This window comes from Squalius cephalus (assembly GCF_949319135.1).
Source record: "Squalius cephalus genome assembly, chromosome: 1".
Lineage (NCBI taxonomy): Eukaryota > Metazoa > Chordata > Actinopteri > Cypriniformes > Leuciscidae > Squalius > Squalius cephalus.
Genome location: NC_137122.1, coordinates 25,274,939 through 25,295,138, shown reverse-complemented (window position 1 = coordinate 25,295,138; position 20,200 = coordinate 25,274,939). Strand labels below are relative to the sequence as shown.

The following is a 20,200-nucleotide window of genomic DNA, read 5'->3' as shown; positions in this document are numbered from 1 at the left end:
AGTATATAATGGTCACTGTATTAATTATCTTGAGCCTGCTGTAATGTTCCTATAAATATATTTTCTTTCCAACTGTGCATTCTGAATAATAAATAGGCTAAATATATTTATCCACTAAGCTGCAGCAGTCATATGCTCGTCTTCCCATTAACAGTTTTTTTTTCTTCTCTTTCTGACATTTCTTACCTGTTGAGTTTACATTTTTTAATTAAATTGACTATAAAGATTGCTTGTGTGTGCTGGTGTTTATTCCAGTCTTTTAAAATAGTTGAATGAATGCTCGCGATCGTGCCTAGTAACGATGTTAAATAGGCTAACGTTAGGCTATTTAATCAATAACGTTAATGTACACCGGATAGAGGAGAATGACAGTCAACTACTTTGAATATTATAGCATTTTGGGCATAAACATGTAAATAATGAAAAGATTGACATTGAAAAATGACACAGAATGATTAAAATTAAAAAAATTTATTAAAATAAATAAATGTTCGTGGTTCACACTGATGTTATTCATTTGTTCTCACGCACTTCAGCGACGAACACTGACCATTATCTATTATTAGCACAGCGGCCGTCAGCTAACTCTTCACGCCATGTCATCACAAAAAGAAATATACAAGAGGAAGATAAAGGAATTAGTAATCGTAGATCCTTATGAAGCACCACAAGTTCTTTTTACAGACATTAAATGTGTAGAAAATCTTCCTGACATTGAGTTCGGTGACATTTACAGCTAAGTTACCTTATTCACTTCCCATCACGCTACACCGGAGCTTCATTAAAAGCATACACAAGCTTAGCAGGCTATCGGTATCACAGCATCGCTCGGGCATGATAGAAAAATAGGTGAATACAGAGCCATATTAGACATTCTCTGGTGAATATTTCACGACGACCTGTATTATGACCAGCGGTTTAGGATTTTCTATACCGTCAAAATGGCTGCTCCAAATGGCGTGACGTCACGCGGGACATCCCTATAGAGACTCCTGGGAGGGCGTGGGCTCAAGGCTCAAATAAAATGATGTGGATTTTAAATTATTTTATTAACTTGAAATACAGGCATATTTTTGTACTTGTGTTCCTAAAAATGTGCATATATTTTTACGTTTGCACGTGATTGTTTTAAACCCGTGTTTAGACCCGTGTTTCCCCCGTGTCCGACCCGACCTGCACCCGTTTGAGTAAAATTTGCGGGTCACCCGTCGGGTACCCGAACCAGTGCAGGACTCTGTCACACAAGTCCACACAGTATAAATTTGATTTGTTGACTCACCATTGTGGTTAATTCTTCAGGAGGAACGTGTCTCTGCGTACAGAGCGGGGTCACTAAAGAGGCGTTTTCATCCGAGAAACGCTGTGATTGGTGGAAAGGATATGGAGCAGGCGACTGACAGCGACATAACCAATCACAGTGTGACAGACGCTTCACATAGCACCAACTGCAATGTTTAATTTTAAATGAATGTAGCCTACTGGCACACGTGGGTGCTCGGTATTTTCCGTGGGTGCTCGAGCCCCGGAGCACCCACGGTATCGGCGCCTATGCTTGCAGGTGCTGTTGATTATCTTGGTAGCGTATCAATGTTTCTTCACCTCTGTTTGTTATGTCTCTTGTTAGTGATGTCTAGAAAGACTGAGGATCTGGTTCAGTTTTTCAGTCTGTGAGATTTGATGTTTGATGTTGTTGCAGCCAAACAGGAAATGCACTGTATGATCTTTGTTTTTAGTTGAAATTAAATTCTTGATAGGCCTAACTATAATGAGCATTTTAATAAGTAAAAATGTAATTGTTGATATCAAGAATTAGCATTGTTACTAGTGGAAATGTAATTTCTGATATCAAAAATTGCCATTGTTACTAATAGAAATCTAATTCCTGGTATCAATAACTGTAATTTGAACTAGTGAAAATTGAATTGTTGATATCAAGAATCCTGGAAATGAATAAAAGTTAAAATGGCTTGCCATTTAAACAAACATTTGGAAATATTGTACATTATGCAGAGTCTGACAGAGCTGCAATAATGTTTGTGATCATGTGCTCTTTGTCATGGACATTGGGGTCTGTAAGCGTTTCTGTCTGTTTTTATTTGTAGAGAATGCTGTACCAGGTTTGCAATCTTGCTAAGTATCCATTTGGCAGGCAGGCTTTCTGAATTTAAGAGATTTCTTGGATCTCGACCAGGGTCAGATAAGATAAACATTTGAAATGCGCTTGCAAGATGAGGTTTGCGATATACAAACCCAATCTCTTAGTCTGAATAGTCATCTGGCTGTGAGCGACTGACTTGATCTTCTCTCGTTGTTATAGCTGAACTCCTGGGAAATAACAAAAAGAAAACCTAATTTGACAACAAGAAACAACAGTATTCTCAGGTAAGTTTGTAGTTAAAGTAAAAGGTAAAAATTTACATGAAACTGTTTTGTGTTGGTGAGTACATGATGTGCAAAGCTATACACATATTCTTATTGCAGTGATATGTTTTGTATTTGTTAAACCCAGTTGTGCTTCTTGTCTTCCAGCATCTGTTCTTCACTAGATCATCTGGGGGGATTTTATTAAAACCAAGATGCTGCTGATCATTGAAGCTCTTCTTCTCATTTTAGCTGCTCTAGGACAGGTAAGCTTGTGTTCTAGTATGAATATTACAGACATGAATACTGATGAAGTGATCATTATGATTCCTGTTGCTGCAGGATCACAGAGCTGCTGCTGCTCCTGCAGGACATATTTTCCCATTGGATATGGCACTGGATTCTGTTGATGATCAATATGATGGCTGTGAAGGATATATGGCAGACCTGGTAAAAACATATCTAAAGGATGAAATGTCGGACTTACCTGAATTCAATAAGGCTTGGAAAGAAGGTGAAGAGAATGCAAATAAAGCAGAGGATAACTTGCAACAGAATCATTCAGTTGCCATTCATGTGTACACTAACAAAGACTCTGAAGTATATAGTAATTTCAATAGTGCCACTCGTACTGACAAAGAAAAATACAAAGCAGGGACATTCAAGTGGTATTCACTTCACTTTCTGTTAACAGAAGCAATACAGATTCTGAAGAAAACACACAATGGATGCTATGTAACTTATCGTGGTACAGATGTTAAATTTGATGTTCAGAGCAAAGAGGTTCGTTTGAGCTCATTTTCATCCTCCTCTCTTGATCGTAAAGTAATACAGGGTTTTGGAAATAAATCTTGTTTTGAAATCTACACTTGTGAAGGTGCTAATTTGACAAAATATTCAAAGTATCCCGATGAGAAAGAGGTGCTGATTCCTCCATATGAGAAGTTTAAAATCACTGCTGTCAAGAACAGAACAGATCAGCCAGATCTCTGGTGTGAGACTGTGTTTGTGTTGAATAGCACTGGGAAAATAAGTGAACCAAATTGTGCACTGTTTAGCAGTGGAAACCATGCTAATTTCTTTAATGTTTTACTAATTTTGCAAATATTGTTTTGCAAAGTGTTTAGCAGTTAAACACTTGCAGATTTTACATGTTACTGAACTTTCTTGTCATGATTAAAGTGTCATGAAATGCAAAGATATTGAGAGATTTAATGTCTTTTATCTTCTCTAGATAACAGTCTGTGCTTGCAAATATACCATGGCTGTATAAGTTTATTTTTTGTTTAGTCATTTTGATTCCTCTTTGCTTGAAAGTTAAGACATATCATATGTGAGACGTGAGATGTGATATGTGAGATGTGATATGTGAGATGTGAGATGTTATATGTGAGATATGATATTTGACATTAGTATGGCAAGCCTTTTTAACTTTTATTCATTTCCAGGATATGAATCCTTGATATCAACAATTCAGTTTTCACTAGTTAAAATGATAGTTATTGATATAAAACACCCTTTTACCTCCAAATAATTTGAGTGGTTTAGTTTTATTTGAAGTATGAGACACGCCCTGAATCCCCAATTTAAAAATGCTAGTTTAACCTGCTGTCATTTTATTTACCTGTTACTGTTAATTATTAACTATTACTATGACTCAAATATGACCTCTCATATTTCCTTTTGATCTGATTCACCTCAGCCCAAATCAAAACTGATCCCAGATCATCAGAACAACATGCTTATCATTCACAGTTAAATATTAAGTGAAAGTGGAATTAGATCTGTAATCTCTCAATGCATGTCTGTCCATAACGAAGCAAACGTTTTCTCCATAATTTACATCAATTTACATTACAATCTAAATTGTTTTGCATGAAGATGAACCTTCTTATCTGTATTTTCATATTTTCAGTGCTTGTGATGATCTCTGAAGGTACGTATGATCTTTATAGGCAACATAGGGCAGAAAGTGTGAAATATCCTTCACTTGACCTTAACTGTTATACATTATTTTTTTTTTTTATTGTAATTTGTATATTGTAGTTTAGAGTGACATGATATTGATGAAACTGTGATTAAAATAAAAGTGAATTTATTTTTAACAGGATATTGGTAAAAAAAAAAAAAAAAAAAAGGTACAAAGCAAAATCCACAGTGTTAAATTAACACTGCTCAGTGTTTATATAATCCACACTCATAGGGTGTTATAAGTAACACTGAAGCAGTGTTAAAGTTAATGAGATAATTGAGTGATGATTGATCATTATTGAAGACACCTGATGTTAACAAGCAGAATCACTAAAGGAGAAAATTTTAATTTGTGAGTAACCAATGTGGTGATCAGTGTTTGCTTTAGTTGGGCTCTTGGCCCTTAAATTTTTTTTTTATTTTAGATTTTGTTTGGCTGCTGTATCTGAGTTATAACAGCCAGGGGTCCGTTCTTCGTACGTCGCTAACTCAGTTAGCTGGATTTGATTGTTGGCGATTTGGCATGATCTTGGATTGTTTGGTTCTTCGACGCTCATCCTGGACTTGCTGTCATAGCAACATGTGCGCAAACTTAAACCTGCTCGGGAGCAGGCTTATTTCATGTTAACAGGATTAGATCCCGGCTTCATAAGCGGAGCTGATACGGGAAGTCCAGCGCAGCGCGATAGTGCACTTTCTGAAATATATTATTTTTTCTCGTGATTCGTGAGATTGTCGTTTTTTGTCGCTTTTATGTTTAAAAAACAGTTTTAGTTTTTTTTGTGGCATTTCCAAGCCACTTAAAGGGACAGTTCACCCAAAAATGAAAATTCTGTCATCATTTACTCTCCCTCAAGTTGTTCCAAACCTGTATGATTTCCTTTCTTCTGCTGAACACAAAAGAAGATATTTTGAAGAAAGTCGGTAACCAAACGACTGATGGACCCCATTGACTTCCATAGTAGGAAAAAAAATACTATGGATGTCAATGGGGACCAGCAACTGTTTAATTAACAACCTTCTTTAAAATATCTTCTTTTGTGTTCAGCAGAAGAAAGGAAATCATACAGGTTTGGAACAACTTGAGGGAGAGTAAATGATGACAGAATTTTCATTTTTGGGTGAAATTTTTCATTTTTAAGACCCAATGTTGTAAAGCAGTTTTTTTTTTTTTTTTTTTTTTTTAGGCTATCATAATTTATTATGAAGATCATCATGACCATGCCGATTACAGATATGTCACTCAGGCTTCACTAACGTGATTGGTACCATAGACTATAGGCTACCATAGACTGCCATCAAGGCCTCAATGAAGGGGATTATGTGAACAGAAAGGGGGTTCACAATGTAAATGTGCAGCCCAGTTACTGTTGTGATTCTTAATATTCCAGATTAGTAATATTATATCAAATAAAAAAAGGCAGTTGACTAAAATCTTCCATATCACAAATGTGAAAGCAAAATGGCCAGGATCTGTGCATGACTTAAGCATTTTCAGAGATTCACATTTATGCACATTATTTGAAAGTGGTAAGGAAAGTTCCACAATTAAATATCAAGCTCACTGTATTACATACACTTATGCTGATCCTAACAGAACTGCATTTTTTCATAGGTGATTATGACATATTCCTGCCTGCAGACAGGTGTTTTATGACCCCATTCCCTGACCCAAACCAGTTACAATGCAGCTCTAGCCAGGACAAGGGCACACAATGAAATGAACTTTGGCTAACTAAAGGGAAGATTTCAGTGTCTGAAAAGTCTGAGGGGTTGCACACCTGACAGGGCCTGTGACATTGCTGCATGTGCCATATTACACAACATTGCCAAAAAAAAAAAAAAAAAAACACTTTTCATTAAATGTTTAATAAAAGACAAATATGCTTAGCTCCTTGAGTTTTATTTCAATTGTTCTTTGTAAAGAAAAGCCAGTGGTCAAGTGCCTGCAACAAGAGATATTAGACACATGCCTCATGCAACAAATAAAAAGGAAAACTTGGCTATACACTGCCCACCTGTAGGCCTATGTCTCCTCTGTCTGTGCAGACTCTTCTGTAGGCCTTTCTGTACATGTGGAATCCTGCAACTTATATTGCAGCCATAAAGCATACAAGTATAAATTAAGTAGAGTTATTTATGCACTTGCAGGTAGGCTAGTTCCTCCATATGACAGTTATCTGAGAGGGTTTATTCACTGTCCAGTGCAATGGAAACAAATGGACATTATAAGTCTTATACTTTCTTTCCTTTGGAGAGTTAGAAAATGTCCACTTACTGCACATATTTCAGCCACCACTTTCTTGGGAACAGATACAAGTGTTATTATGTAAAAGTGCACAAAAGAGGAAAACACAATGTCATTATGAACTACACTCGGGAAAAATGTGATCAATAACTCATGGCAAAATATTTTTTACATTAACATAAGTTTATCAGTTTTCACTTTCACAAGTCAAAGCAATTCATTATTACTCAAGATTTAACAGTTGAAATGACTATACAGCCTTAATTTAATGCAGCAGAAAATATTTTACAGTGTAGGCTACTAAGATCTTTTCTTTTCTTTTTTTCTCAGCCTTTTCCTTGGTTGCTTTTATAAACAGACAACCATTTATTTAACAGTAGGCCTTTTATAAAAGAGACTATAATTTAATAATTTAACTAAAAATTACCATTATGTAGAATATTTTTGTACTTCACTTTTATTTGTTCCCATGTTCTAGCATGGTGACTGACATTACAATGCACAAAGTAATAATGCAATTATTAAAATACAAAAATATAGGCTAATAAGTGATAAAAACATCTAACATGGCCACTTCTAACGGATTTAAATTGTCTGCTACTTTTTGCCAGCCCTCTCTCCTGGCTTTTGCAGACTTTGAGGTGTTCCCTGGCATTTTGATTAAACATTAAAATTCTGAATAAACTTCGACTATTAGTTCTTGCTCTGCTGAGGAGAAAAACTGAGCGCGCTCTTTGGCCACGCTGAACAGCCAATAGCAGCGTTGCTGATCAATGTTTCTACTATCGATACATATCCCCTTTTAAACTTAGCATGAACGCGCAATTATCTCAGATAACCCAATCCAGCTATACTAATCATATCCGGAAAGTGTGTTCAAAGAACCGAGTTAGCCAGATCATGATTCGCACGATGATATCATCCTGGATGTGTCATTTGATCTCGGATGTAATAAGCAACGTACGAAGAACGGGCCCCTGATGAACAAAGAGAAAGTGTGATCTGATGATGTTGGTTGGGTTTTAACATAATCATTATTTGACCTGAAACACTGAACTCCTTTAGAGCCTAATTTCTGAGTTAGGTTTACTGTTTTGATTATAGCAACACTGTCCGTGTACAATTTTAGCCTTTTCAAAGAAATCCAAATGATTTCTTCTTAATAGTTGTTCTGATACAAAAAAAAAAAAAAAAAACTTCTAAAAAACATTTCATGTAGGCACACACAGACATCAAGAATTAACATAATAATCTCAGCAATGGTGACAAACCGTATATTCAGATAAAGAGATCAACTCTAAACATAAGCTCATCATTTATTCATGCAGCAATGCATAATGGGAGCCATGAATGAGTTTTGATTGGTGGCACCCATAATGCACTGCAATTATGCAATTATAATTGTCACTTCACAAGCTGATTCTTGATGTCTGTCTATAAAAAAAAACTTGTTTTATTGTATAAGAACAAATTTTAAAAATCATTTGGATGACATAGTAAATGTTAAATTATGCTGTTCAAGGACAGTACTGCTGTAATCAATAAAGTAGTGATGGGCAAACTAAGCTTTGGTTAAGCACTAAACCACTTAGAAGAATTGTTTTGAAAATGGGTTCATTACACGAAGCTGTAGTAACAGCGACCTCGCCTGGTGAAAAGCCAAGGCTGCATCTAAATTATCCCTGCTAGATAGTGGACAAGGGGCATTAAGACGAGTGAAATAAATCTAGTGCATGCACCTACAGTGATTCTGCTTGTTAACATCAGGGGTCCGTTCTTCGTACGTCGCTAACTCACTTAGCTGGATTTGATTGTTGGCGATTTGGCATGATCTTGGATTGTTTGGTTCTTCAACGCTCATCCTGGACTTGCTGTCATAGCAACATGTGCGCAAACTTAAACCTGCTCGGGAGCAGGCTTATTTCATGTTAACAGGATTAGATCCCGGCTTCATAAGCGGAGCTGATACGGGAAGTCCAGTGCAGCGCGATAGTGCACTTTCTGAGATATATATTTTTTCTCGTGATTCGTGAGATTGTCGTTTTTTGTCGCTTTTATGTTTAAAAAACAGTTTTAGGTTTTTTTTTTTTTTGTGGCATTTCCACAAAATTCATTTCACAAAATTTCATTTTAAAGCAGTTTTTTTTTTTTTTTTTTTTTTTAAGGCTAGTTTTTTATGAAGATCATACAATCATGACCATGCCGATTACAGATATGTCACTCAGGCTTCACTAACCTGATTGGTACCATAGACTATAGGCTACCATAGTCTGCCATCAAGGCCTCAATGAAGGGGATTATGTGAACAGAAAGGGGATTCACAATGTAAATGTGCAGCCCAGTTACTATTGTGATTCCTAATATTCCAGATTAGTAATATTATATCAAATAAAAAAAAGGCAGTTGACTAAAATCTTCCATATCACAAATGTGAAAGCAAAATGGCCAGGATCTGTGCATGACTTAAGCATTTTCAGAGATTCACATTTATGCACATTATTTGAAAGTGGTAAGGAAAGTTCCACATTAATTAAATATCAAGCTCACTGTATTACATACACTTATGCTGATCCTAACAGAACTGCATTTTTCATAGATGATTATGACATGTTCCTGCAGACAGGTGTTTTATGACCCCATTCCCTGACCCAAACCAGTTACAGTGCAGCTCTAGCCAGGACAAGGGTACATGAAATGAACTTTGGCTAAAGGGAATATTTCAGTGTCTGAAAAGTCTGAGGGGTTGCACACCTGACAGGGCCTGTGACATTGTTGCATGTGCCATATTACACAACATTGCCAAAAAAAAAAAAAAAAAAAAAAAAAAAAACTTTTCATTAAATGTTTAATAAAAGACAAAGCTTAGTTCCTTGAGTTTTATTTCAATTGTTCTTTGTAAAGAAAAGCCAGTGGTCAAGTGCCTGCAACAAGAGATATTAGACACATGCCTCATGCAACAAATAAAAAGGAAAAGTTGTCTATACACTGCCCACCCATAGGCCTATGTCTCCTCTGTGTGTGCAGACTCTTCTGTAGGCCTTTCTGTAGATGTGGAATCCTGCAACTTATATTGCAGCCATAAAGCATACAAGTATAAATTAAGTAAAGTTATTTATGCTCTTGCAGGTAGGCTAGTTCCTCCATATGACAGTTATCTGAGAGGGTTTATTCACTGTCCAGTGCAATGGAAACAAATGGACATTACAAAGTCTTATACTTTCTTTCCTTTGAAAAGTTAGAAAATGTCCACTTACTGCACATATTTCAGCCACCACTTTCTTGGGAACAGATACAAGTGTTGGTGTATTTTGTAAAAGTGCACAAAAGAGGAAAACACAATGTCATTACAATGAACTACACTGGGGAAAAATGTGATCAATAACTCATGGCAAAATATTTTTACATGAACATAATTTTATCAGTTTTAACTTTCACAAGTTAAAGCAATTCATCATTACTCAAGATTGAACAGTTGAAATGACTATACAGCCTTAATTTAATGCAGCAAAAATTATTTTACAGTGTAGGCTACTAAGATATTTTCTATTTTTTTCTCAGCCTTTTTCTTGGTTGCTTTTATAATCAGACAACCATTTATTTAACAGTGCCTTTTATAAAAGAGACTATATAACTAAAAATTACCATTATGTAGAATATTTTTGTACTTCACTTTTATTTGTTCCCATGTTCTAGTGTGGTGACTGACATTACAATGCACAAAGTAATTATGCAATTATTAAAATACAAAAATATAGGCTAATAAGTGATAAAAACATCTAACATGGCCACTTCTAACGGATTTAAATTGTCTGCTACTTTTTGCCAGCCCTCTCTCCTGGCTTTTGCAGACTTTGAGGTGTTCCCTGGCGTTTTGATTAAACATTAAAATTCCGAATAAACTTCGACTATTAGTTCTTGCTCTGCTGAGGAGAAAAACTGAGCGCGCTCTTTGGCCACGCTGAGCAGCCAATAGCAGCGTTGCTGATCAATGTTTCTACTATCGATACATATCCCCTTTTAAACTTAGCATGAACGCGCAATTATCTCAGATAACTCAATCCAGCGATACTAATCATATCCGGCAAGTGTGTTCGAAGAACCGAGTTAGCCAGATCATGATTCGCACGATGATATCATCTTGGATGTGTCATTTGATCTCGGATGTAATACGAAGAACGGGCCCCAGGTGTCTTCAATAATGCTCAATCATCACTCAATTAATCACTTAATTATCTCATTAACTTCAACACTGATTCAGTGTTACTTATAACACTCTGAGTGTAGATTATATAAACACGGAGCAGTGTTAATTTAACTGGGGATTTTTCTGTGTACACAATACAAATGTATAAAGTGAGTAATTGTATCAAACAGAAAGTACAAACTGCAAAATAATTACTTTTGATTTTAAATAGATTTAAGAGCAAAAGAACAACTGTAAAGAATCAACAATAATTATATAACTTTAATAACTTTTTAAATAACAAAAAGTGTTGTACCTCAAACATTTAAATACAAATAAATATAAATAAAACTACACAATATAAAAGTAAACTGAGAAATTATATCAAAGTGAATAATGTGCAAACTGCAAAAGAACAACATTTGTTATATATGTTTTTAAATAGATTTAAGAGCAAAAAAACACAACTATAAAGAATCAGCAATAAACATTTTCAACCAATTCCTGGTATCTTTTCTGGGCTGGCATGTTTTAGTCAAGATTAAAGTGCAAAAATGTGAGCATGTTCAGCTCAGCTTTTTCTGGCTTGAGCTTTGAACGCTGAGGTGAGAGAATGTGTCCACTGGCACTAAATACCCTCTCTGGAGGAACACTTGTTGAAGGAATGCAGAGAAACTTCTCAGCCACGGTAGCAAGATGAGCTAGTTCTTCAGCATGCAAAATGGATCTGCCTCTGGTTGTGCTGCTTTGCTCTGTCTCTGTCAGCTCCCTCACTCAGTGTTGTCATCTCTGCCAGTTTTGAGTTTTCCTCAATACAGCAGTTGACTGTGGCATCAAGGTCATCAGAAAAGCTTCCCTTAAACTGAGGATCAACAAAGCTTGTCAAGTCCATCACCTTCTTTGCATCAGCAGTGTGCCTGGACTCAAGATCTGACTTCATTACCCTCTTCAGGTCTATGGTTGGTGAGGGCACTGTCTTCATTTTTTACCTCAAGAATGTCTGAGATGATGTGACTTAGCACCAACCTCAGTGCTGACAGACTATCAGTAAAAGCACTGAGTGGTTGAAGGATTTGCAAGACTTCCCACATAGCAACATTGTTTTGGCCCAGATCCGGCCCACATCTGTGGTTTAGGAAACCATCATCACCTGATCTCATTTCACTTTAGCTTTCTTTGCTGCTGCAAATGTGTTTAACAAACACTCTGTCAGGGCAGCCAAAGAAGACAAAAATATATAATAAGAGTTAAGAGCCCAACTAATGGAAACACTATTCACTATTATGGTGACTTCAAATGAAACACATTAGAGTTAAACCTCTGTTAATTCTCAATAAAACTTTTGTAGACGTCTGACAGAAATAAAGTCAGTCTGGTTAGTAATAAGTGAAGCTGGTAATGCTGTTTGTGGAGTTGTTTAATCCTCTGCTGAGATCTTCACAGATTTAATGTCTTCTTAACTCTTCAGTTGATTTCATCTAAGACTGTGTCTAAAGTCAGTTGTAGTTCTTGTGTTTCTGCGCGTCTCTTTTTCTGTTCTCTTCTTTCTTTCAGTGATTCTGCTTATTAACAGGCTTATTAAGGCTGAGATGACTCCACATTTAATATACACAGATTTTGTGGCTCAGATAAGGTCCAGTTGTGGTTTATTTCTTTGCTCTTGGCTGACATGTGGCATTGCTATGGCCTGCTTGTGGCCCAGATCTGGCAAACAGGAGCGGTCCGCCCAAGTGCCGTAATTCCACACTGCATGTGGGCCAGATCATCTTTCCACATGTGCCAGATGTGGGCCGAATCTAGGCCGAAACAATGTTGCTATGTGGGTTGCTCAATGACTGCAATATCTGGATCCTTTGGCATCAAATGCCATGCCCCTCTCTCAGTTGCCAGTACAGCAAAGACTACCTGCTGTTGATCAATAAACCTCTGCAGCATTTTCTGTGTTGATCCCAATCTAGTGACTACATCATGGATGAGCGACCTCTGAGGGATATTTAAGGCCTCTAGTTTATTTCTGAGCTCTCTTCTTCTCTTCCAGCTTCTTGAAAATCCCTGCACCAAATGACGACAGCTTCGGACAGCTGTGTCCACCCTCTGATTTCTCAGGGCTTCAGAAATGGCCAGATTCAAGTTGTGGCCAAAACATCCAAAGCACTGGCCGGGAAAGGTGGTGTCACTCTCGAATGCCTTTTTCATGTTTGTAGCATTATCAGTTGTAACACTGACAAGACACTCTTTGTTGATGCCCCACTCCTGCAACATGTTATCAAAAAAATTCCCTGATATTGTCAGCAGTGTGGTCTTCTGAGAACTGCGTTTCCTGGCAAGTTTGCAAGTTTCCAATCTGTGAGGTAGTGGATGGTGAAGCTGATGTATGGATGACCACTTCCTCCACTGCTGGTCCATAGGTCAGTAGTTGCTGCATGCATACCATTTTCCCTGGGCTATACGCTTGCCAACATCCTCTTTTAGACTGTTGTACATTTTGGGTAATACATTCGTCAAGTTGCACAGAAGAAAGCCCAATCTAGGACCTGCCCTGTACAGTTTAAGAAGTGGTACGCAGAGCCATAGGACTACTATTTTGTTGAACAGACCTGGGGAACTACTGATGACGTCACAGGCTCAGATTAGCTTGACCAATCGGCTGAGAGGGGCGCCTCATGACCGCCCATATTTGCAAAACGGATTTTGAAGTCATTATCCATTTTTGTAGCCTGGAAATCCAGACCTAAATCTGAAAGATTAATGGCCTGGCATCGACTAATGGAAATCGTCCAGCTCAAGGCACCAAGCATGCATTTGAAAATCTCACTGCACGCAATTGGATAACACTACGACCAATCACAACAAGCTCTATATGCTTAGCTACCAGCGGAGCTAACTGGTAGATTTGACTCTTGCCGTACCCGGTCGGCAAAACGGCAAAAACGCCCTTCTTGCAAAGGAACGATTTGAGCGCCGTCTTCTGTTCCTCTTTTAGATAAAAAGCCAAGTCTAACTCGGGAGGCGACAATCTGTGAATACATGAATCATATACTGTAAACAAAAAAAACAAACAAAAAAAAACCTTTATGGATATTTTGTTTCGAATCAATGGTTTGGTGTATTTTTATATATATATATCTTTTTTTTTTATTATTAAATGTGTGAAAAAATTGCCAAAGTCAAGTTTTTATATATATTACAACGGATGAAAAAGGAGGTATTTTTGGTGCTGTTGTTGTTGCAAAAATGACATATATATATATATATATATATATATATAAATATACATTATTGAATCATTCTTGAGTCTTGTCTTGCCTCTCTACAACCTTTAAAAATCTGGCTGTAATTTAGTGACTGCATATGCTGATTCCATCTTTATTTTACTTGATAATGAGCTAATTAGATAAACTTAAGGAGGTTAATCAATATATAATTCAAGAAACTAAGACTTACTCCACTTTTTCAGTTGTTTAAAGATTGATATACATTTTTCATTTCTATTTTGTGTAAATTCATTTGTTTAAATTTAAAAGTGTGACTCACTTTGTGTACACACTTTGTAATTAAAGGGATAGTTCACCCAAAAAATGAAAATTCTGTCATCATTTACTCTCCCTCAAGGTGTTCCAAACCTGTACGACTTTCTTTCTTCTGCTGAACACAAAAGAAGATATTTTGAAGAAAGTCGGTAACCAAACGACTGATGGACCCCATTGACTTCCATAGTAGGAAAAAAAATTACTATGGATGTCAATGGGGACCAGCAACTGTTTAATTACCAACCTTCTTTAAAATATCTTCTTTTGTGTTCAGCAGAAGAAAGGAAATCATACAGGTTTGGAACACCTTGAGGGAGAGTAAATGATGACAGAATTTTCATTTTTGGGTGAACTATCCCTTTAACCTCTGATGCATTTTGAATCAAAAATTCAAACATTTATATAAAAAAAATACTCCTGAGATTAAATATCTTGATAACATAACCACCTGGGTCTTAGAACTGCGGTCCTGAAACTGCAGCCGCCATATCATCCAGTTCGGTAGAGTGGCGCTATCACAAAAAAACTAGGGTCCTGAAACTGCAGCCTCCTCCGGTTGTGCAGGAACATACTACTGGACAACTCCCACCATAGAACAGAAGCTCTCTCGGTTCTCCTGCTGCTCACGACGGTCACTCTCAGCGAAATGGATATTCCATTTGACGAAGAATTGTTGAAAAACTGCAAGTACACACTGAAAAGGATTTGAAAGAGTTTATGCCGTTATTTTACATGGTTTTGTTAGGAGAGATGAAATGTCGATTCCATGTTTACTTCCTTAATATGGCGAAGTTTCGAGTTTAATGTGATAGGAAAGTAGGCTTTAGAAGTAAAAAGAAATTCATGACATCCGCCACTGTTATTTGAAATATGCCTAAGAGCACCAGGATACAACAATTTTTACTGGACTCTTTGCATTTCTTGTTTTAAATACCCATTAGGTTCTCAGGCTTGTAGTGACATTAGCAGTCTTTTTAAACCCCACAGAAATAATTTTCTAATAACTTTAGCCAATTTTTAAAAACATCTGAAAATACATAACAGATCACTAGAACCGCACTGCACATGGACAACATTAAAATCTGCTTGACAGAAAAAATTGGAAAACTTGGAATTCATTTTTATAGACGGTTGTGAATCAATTGGCCTACTTTAAATATTTATTTTAATGTATTTTTTTCTCCTGCTGTTAACAGTGACACTGAACTCTCCTGACATTCAACCAGCTGTGGCCGCCATCAGCAACGGCATGTACAATATTCATCATTAATATTATCAATTACTAACCTCATCTTGCATTTCACTGCACACAAGCACATCAGGGTTTTCAATTGTCTGATCATTTCAGTGAGCATAAGAAAGATTAATATTGACTTGGAGATGATAAAACTTTTAATCCTTTAAAATGTTGAACCATCACAGGGAATCTCTCTGCATCTGTGCCGCTGTTAATGCCCAGCATGAAGAAACCCTGGCATGAGCACATCACTCTGGACCTGAGGAATCACCTAGTGCACAAACTGTGAGTCCAAAAGGAACCATCTCTCATCATGCTGTCATCATAATGGGTGTCTTTGGTTGTTTTTGAGCTATTTCTAGGCCCTGTAATGAATGCTTCTCCTGCAGGGTTCAAGCCATAATCCCGGCCCCAGACCCAGCAGTGCTGCTGGACGACGCTTTGTGAACTTGGTCACTTACGCATGTGAAGTGGAAGGGAACGTCTATGAGTCTGCCAACAGCAGGGTAAGGATATAAACTTTAAATTCAATTCACATGTATTTGTATAGCGCTTTTTACAATACACATCGTTTTAAAGCAGCTTTACAGAAAATGCACATTACATTTTAGAGTGATCTGAGTCATGTATTTCAGAAATGTACAAATCACTGCTAGCTAAAAATGTATTAAAGGGGTGGTTGATTATGATTTGACTTTTCTAACTTTAGTTAGTTAGTGTGTAATGTTGCTGTTTGAGCATAAACAACATCTGCAAAGTTACAACGCTCAAAGTTCAAAGCAAAGGGAGATATTTGCTTTTAAAGAAATTGCTTTTTAAGGACTACAACAAACGGCTGGTAGGGACTACAGGACATTCCTCCCTGGTTGGTGACATCACTAACCCTAAAATTGACATAAATTATGAACTAAACTATTTAGGGCCTAATAGGTCAGTAACAATACTTAGTAATTGATATGGAACTTAATAGGTAACCAGTGTGGAGATGATAAGATTGGTGTTCTATGATTGACCTAGTAAGTTTAGATTGACCAGCTGCATTTTGGACTAATTGTAGTTTGTTTATTGAGAATGCAGGACAACCGGCTAGTAATACATTACAGTAATCTAGTCTAGAGGTCATGAATGCATGAATTAACTTTTCTGCATCAGAAACAGATAAGTTAGCATGTTCCGGAGCTTAGCAATGTTGCTGAGGTGGAAGAAGGCTGTTTTTGGAACATATAAAAATATGATTTTCAAAAGACACATTGTCTAATATAACACCCAGGTCTTTTACTGTAGAGGATGAAATTACAGTACATCCTTCCAAATGCAAATTATATTCTAAGAGATTCTGTGTACAGGTTTTTGGTCTAATAAGTAATACCTCAGTCTTAGCTGAATTTAATAGAAGAAAATCACAGGTCATCCAATATTTTGTATCTTTAACACACCCTGTCACCTTAGATATTTTAGAGAATTCATCTGTTTGTGATGTAATATATAACTGAGGATCATCAACATGTCTTATAATATTACCACGTGGTAGCATATTTATTGAAAATAGCAAAGGGCCTAACATAGATCCTTCTGGCACTCCATAATTTACTGATATTATCTTAACCCCCCCCCATTTAAATGATAGGGGTAGTCATCTGATAGGTACGATCTAAACCATCTTAATGCCTGTCCCTGAATACCAGTGTGATTATTGTAGTCGATCTAAGAGTATTTTATGATCTATAGTGTCGAACACAGCACTAAGATCAAGTAAAACTAATATTGAGATACAGCCTTGGTCAGAAGCTAGAAGTAAGTCATTAGTAATTTTAACGAGTGCAGTTTCTGTGCTATGATGGAGCCTGAATCCAGACTGAAATTTTTCATACATATATTTTGCAAAAAAGAATACAATTAAGTGGACACGACTTTTTCTAGTATTTTAGACATAAATGGAAGATTTGAAATGGGTTTGTAGTTTGCCAAATCATTTGGATCTAATTGTGATTTCTTTATGAGAGGCTTAATAACTGCCATCTTGAACAGTCTTGGAACATAATGTCTTGTGTTCAGGATGAGTATTACCACTTCCTTGCTGAGAAGATCTACAAGATCCAGAAGGAGCTGGAGGAGAAGAGAAGGACAAACTGTCAAAGCCGACCATGAGCACTCAGGATCCTTAACAGCCTGGCCTTCGCCAGCACGACTCTCCGGGACCTGAACAAGCCATTGACAGTCACATTAGATTTGGAACAAATCAGTCATGTGACAAGCGGAATGTATATGACATACTGGATCTAATTTGAGTGTATAATAGCAGGCAGAATGTATAACTGCAAGAGAGCAAACATAGCTACGTATGTGTTGCTCTTGCTTTATGTTGTTTCCATTCTTATTTTATCGTTTTTCTTATGTATATACATACAGTATATATATTGAAATTATGGGACACCATTAAAATTATGACTAATATGAACACAAAGGGTAACCGTCTTATTACTAATGATGACCTAAGGAAAGCAAATGAATTAAATGACTTTTACCTCAGGTTTGACACACAGGACTGTGCACTGGAATGTAGAGAAGCTTTGGAGTCACTTGTAATTGAGAACACATCTGATAGGGTCATTGTGGACCAGCAGAAAGTTTGTTTAATCTTCAGTCGACTGTGTACCAAGTCCACAGGTCCTGATGGTATCTCTGCATTATTGTTAAAATCTTGTGCTGAAGAATTTACTGTGGCATGGTGTCCAATTTTTCAGCAATCTGTGGATTCTCATATTATACCTGATCTATGGAAAAAATCTATAATTATTCCATTACCAAAAAAAACAGGTTCAAGTGAAAACAAGGATTTTAGGCCAGTAGCCTTGACATCCTGTGTAATGAAAAGTTTTGAGAAGTATATGGTGTCCATTTTAAAGACTGAAGTTAACTCTACTTGACCCATTACAATTCGCATACAGGCCGGGCCGTAGTATCACACTTTATCGGAGCTGAAAAATACCAGCACAGGTGTTCCACAGGAATGTGTCAGTTCCCCTATCCTTTTTACATTGTATACCAACCAGTGTTCAAGTTGTGATTATAACAATTTTATAGTGAAATTCTCGGATGACACAGCGATACTTAGTCTGTTGTATGAGAATACTGATTTATCAGTTTATTTCTCAGCGGTATCAAGGTTTGTAGAGTGGTGTGATCTAAATCATCTTATTTTTAATACAGAAAAGACTGAGGAGATGATTTTTGACCTTAGATCAATAGGTGATCACAGTGCTCTTGCATGATAAATCAATTAAGCAAGTACGTTCCTACAAGTACCTTGGTATCCATATGGATAATACACTTAGTTGGGGGATTCATGTGGATACAATTTGTTCTCGTGTGCAGCAAAGACTATCTTTTACGTAGACTTAGATTTTATGGTGTGGATCATAAAATTATGTGGTTGTTTTATCAGGCAGTTATAGAGAACATAATCAGATATGGCATTACGTTTTGGTTTGGTAACCTTACAATTCATGTAAAGTCGAAGCTTGCACGCTTGGTTAAAATAGCGATGAAGACCATTGGGAGAAAATAACTTTTTTCACTTGAGTCATTGTATGAACAATCGGTTCTGAGAGAAGCACATAAAATTGTGGCTGACCCATTGCATGTTCTGTACACAGAATATGAATTGTTACCTTCTGGAAGACGATACAGATTTCCGATGTGTAGGTATAACGATTGAGTATTTATTTTTTATTTATTTCTTTGTTGTGTAGAATTTTTTGTTTATGTTTCCAATGATTTTGTCAATGTAAACACCTTGAGTCCAACACAAATTTCCCCTTTGGGGACAATAAAGTGTATTTAATTCATTTCATTCGTATATATTCTCTGTTCTTTACATTACTTTTCCGATTGCTCTTTGCTGTCTGTACTATAAGCAAAATTAATCTAAAAATAAAGACCATCACGCAAAATGTTACATGGATTTTAAAAATACACATTTAAGTATTTATTCTATCATTGAGATATTTCTTCTCCTTAATGATTTAGTGTAATTGCTGTTTAAAACAAAATTGTTTCTTGAGCACAATAATCAACAAAGCTGACTTTGAGTTGATTATGAATGATAAATGTTAAAAAAAAAATGAGATCTGAACTTCAAAATATTTACTGTGTTGAAGATAAACTTATTAAAACATAAAGTATACAAATCAATGATGTGACATTGTGTCATTATAATCCATCTAACATTAAGGCAGAAGTTAATGTCTTGATCTGTTAATAATGGGGTGTAGTTTTCGGATCACTCCCTTTACAGATGCTTTTCAATTGTTAAATTTATATAGTGATGTTTTCCCGTTTATTAAGAACTGGTTTATCTGGATTAGATGCAGTTCCACAAATATGGAAGAAATTTAAACATGTTTCAACAGCTTGTCTTCACACATCTGATCATATGCTCGACCAGCACTCTGACCATCCCGAGATTTGATCATAATTTCATATGAATATGGACCTGCTTATGTTCATTTTTGTGGCTGTTATTGCAGTTTTATCTGATGGTATGTACATTGTTTTTCTCTCTTTAAGCTGAAAGAAAAAGCACAAAATCATTTATGTCCATTTTAAATGTACAATATCAGTCAAAGGTTTGGACACAATTGACTGAATGTTGATCTTCATGACCTTAA

At 36.4% G+C, this 20,200-nt stretch overlaps 2 protein-coding genes across 2 annotated transcripts; both read left to right on the top strand.

The window, feature by feature from the left end:
- Positions 1-2,576: 2,576 nt before the first annotated feature.
- On the top strand, positions 2,577-4,339 carry LOC307171416 (ecto-ADP-ribosyltransferase 5-like; the record flags this gene model as incomplete). The annotated part of the gene is made up of 3 exons (XM_079893022.1): positions 2,577-2,627; positions 2,704-3,394; positions 4,317-4,339. The coding sequence occupies 3 exons, from the start codon at positions 2,577-2,579 to the stop codon at positions 4,337-4,339; spliced, it is 765 nt and encodes a 254-aa protein (XP_079749148.1).
- Positions 4,340-14,857: 10,518 nt separating this feature from the next.
- Positions 14,858-19,378, top strand: LOC307157859 (histone acetyltransferase p300-like). Its single transcript, XM_079869817.1, has 5 exons — positions 14,858-14,976; positions 15,490-15,540; positions 15,716-15,815; positions 15,920-16,036; positions 17,586-19,378. Exons 1-4 carry the CDS (start codon positions 14,940-14,942, stop codon positions 15,975-15,977), a joined length of 246 nt encoding a protein of 81 aa, XP_079725943.1. The 5' UTR covers positions 14,858-14,939; the 3' UTR covers positions 15,978-16,036; positions 17,586-19,378.
- The last annotated feature ends 822 nt before the right edge of the window (positions 19,379-20,200 follow it).